Here is a 2,789-nt window from a genome sequence, read left to right as displayed (position 1 = left end):
GTGTGGTGGAGAAGAGGAGTGTGGGGAAGGCACATAAAGCCCTTCCATAAATGTTTTGGCTCTCCCCTCGCTCTCAGCCCACAGAGGGCACTGGGGGGCTTGGGGGGGACACTGGTTTTTCTCACAGCCCCAGCCCTCCCTCAGGTCCTCGCTGAGGGGGGGTGGTGGCAGTGGGGTGCAAGCCCCCCCACCCTGGGGCCCAGCTCCAGGCACATTCCGTGACTGGCCTTGGCCCTAAGGGGAACTAAGGGAAGCCTAAACAGGAACTCAGCAAGCGAAACCCCCAGTGATTTCATGGTACTGGGCCCGACTCTGCAAACCACAAACGCAGGCGATAAAACTGGGGGCAAGTGGAGCCCCCCAGCCCGGCCGGGGGCGTCAGCACCGGCCCAGCCCTCGCTCCCCACACAGGCTTCATTATGATGAACCCCACACGGTTCATTACCCGTGCCGGTACCACGCTACACCTTTCCGCACTGTGGCATCCAAAGCGTTTTAAGTCTGTAAATGGGTTTTCCTGTGAAGATGCAGAGGTTCAACCCTCCCCGGCACCCCTGAGGCTTCTTATTTGTGCGCGTTTCGTTTCGTGCTGCCCATGAAAAACGTGACAAGCACCATCAGAGGAGACTGGGGAACCAGCTGTCCTTTTTGGGGGAAAAAAAGAGGCCATCTGGAGGAGGGAGCAGCCGCAGGGCTCAGCTCCAACCTGCCTGTTCCCCGGGGGCCTCGGCCCAAGCCGGCAGTGCAATTATTTCAGGCGGGGAGGTGGAAATAACCCCGCGGGCATTCACACGAAGCCATTCGCGACCAGGCGAGTCTCCGTCTCACAGCCCTCAGCCGCAGACCCTGCCCCAACTGACGCCTGGTGAACAAACCCACGTTTCTCACACACACCGTGGCGCAGGATCGGCCCAGGCGGGGGGGAGGGGGGGAGCCATAGGGCTCGCCAGTGAACACAGACCCGTCCCCAGGGGCTCTGTGGGCTGCAGCCCCCGAGCAGCCCCACGGCCTCAGCAGGACGAGCATCCCTGCCGGGGAGGAGCAGGGTGGGCAGCCATGCATTTCCCCCACCCACGCAGCCGGGCAGCCATCATCCAGCTGCAGGGGGGCTGCAGATTCCCTGCTGGATCACACAAGACTGGGCAGGAACAGGAAAGGGCCATGAAACCCACCCGCAGTGCTCCGCCAGGAGCTTTTCCCTCCAGACAGCCCCGGGACACGTGCCGGCCACCCGCTCTGCGCAGGGACCCGGCTGCCTCTCCGGTTTCGCTTCCTCATCCACCATTTCTCCCCTGGGGGGTTTCACACCGATGGGGGAAGTTGTTTCAAAGACGTCAGATCGGCTAAGACATAAAAGCAATTTCTGCCATTAATTCTGTGGCGAGCCCAGGGAACACCCTGGCCACGGCAGAGGCTGGGCTCACAGCAGCTCAGCCCGGGCAGCCCCACGCACCCAGAGCTCCTGCTCCCAAAGATTAAGGGCTGAAAAGGCAAATCCACCTTCCTGTACAGGGCAAAGCTCCCACCACCTGTGCAAGCCCCAGAAAGCCTCCCCGGGGGAGGACACGCCAGGCAGGGCAGGGGGTCTGGGCTCCTCCTGCCTCAGGTTGACACAAAAGTCTCGGCTGGTGCTTCAGCGACCGGCTCCCCGGAGCCCAGCAAGGCCGATGCCATGGCAAGGCTCACGGCCACAGGGTGCTGGCCAGGTCCCTGCTGCCCAGGGCTCAGCCTGGCCCTGCTGCACAGGGGGAACCCACCAGCCTGATCAAAAGCCTCTTCCCTTCTCATAGCAGTACTGAGCAGGCACCATCCCATTCCCACACCAGCCCTTAAAAACCAGGTGGGCTCGATGGGCCAGCGCCAGGGTGGGTGCGCTCTGCCGTGGTGGGCAGCAGCGGGGAGACAGCACTGATGAGAATCCATCACAAACTGCACCCAAAGAGACAAGAGGGGTCTGTTAAATTTGTACCTGCGTTGGGTTTTATATTCCCGTAGAGCTTTCCCCAAATGTACCCTGTCAAGCAGCCACATCAATGTCACCTGGGACAAAGTGACACCTTTGTCACTCTGTTGCTCCCCCAGAAGAGCAACAGGCTTCACTGCATGCAAGTAAAGGAAAAAAAAAAAAAAATAATAAAAAAATTGACTAAAGCTGTTAGCACCACTCCCCACCTTCGTGCCTCTGCCCTGTCCCCTCCTCCATTCAGCTCCACGTTGGCTCAGCCGCTGCCCGTTTCGGGTTTTCAGCACCTTCTCCAGAGTTCAAAGCACGCTTCACGTACAGGAAAGCAGTAATTTGAACAGCAAAGAGCGCGCTTTTAAGAGAGTAAGGGAAGTTTGTTCTGGAGTTTTCCACAGCCACATATAAAATTACATGTAAAACACTCCAGCTGCGCCAAGGGAAATGCTGGCTTTGGAGCATCTGTCCAGGCAGAGATTGTTTTCCACAGAAAGGGGAAGTGATGTATTAAGCAACAGCTTGCAGAAAACCCAGCAGCAGCGAGCTTGCTCGCAAGCCCAGCTTTCTTCTCCCGCAGCAGGGACACCTCCAGGAGATCACCACTCACTTTGAAACCACAAGCATCCACAAGGTTTCACTACAGACACCAAAGACACACCATGGCTTCATTGCAGCCAGCCTGGTTTCTTCCGCTGTGAAACTCGTCCCTTTTACCAGGTGAGAGCTAGCACTCGACAACCAAAGACAAGCTTGAGAGGAGCAACGGGCCCCAGATCCCATCCAAGCTGAGCAGCTCTACCAGAACAGAGCCCGCTTTGAGAGCGGTGTG

At 58.5% G+C, this 2,789-nt stretch overlaps 1 protein-coding gene across 1 annotated transcript in view; it reads right to left on the bottom strand.

The window, feature by feature from the left end:
* The window catches only part of CD74 (CD74 molecule), a 7,390-nt gene extending 6,105 nt beyond the window's left edge, over positions 1–1,285 (bottom strand). The window contains exon 1 of the mRNA XM_035891048.1: positions 1,173–1,285. Coding sequence (XP_035746941.1) covers positions 1,173–1,285 — 113 coding nt within the window. The remainder of the gene's footprint in view (positions 1–1,172) is intronic.
* Between the last annotated feature and the right edge of the window lie 1,504 nt (positions 1,286–2,789).

The sequence above is a fragment of the Egretta garzetta genome, unplaced genomic scaffold, assembly GCF_000687185.1.
Source record: "Egretta garzetta isolate BGI_Z169 unplaced genomic scaffold, ASM68718v1 scaffold270, whole genome shotgun sequence".
In the NCBI taxonomy this organism is placed as follows: Eukaryota; Metazoa; Chordata; class Aves; order Pelecaniformes; family Ardeidae; genus Egretta; species Egretta garzetta.
Note: the sequence above shows the minus strand (reverse complement) of the source record. Positions and strands in the feature narration are given on the sequence as shown.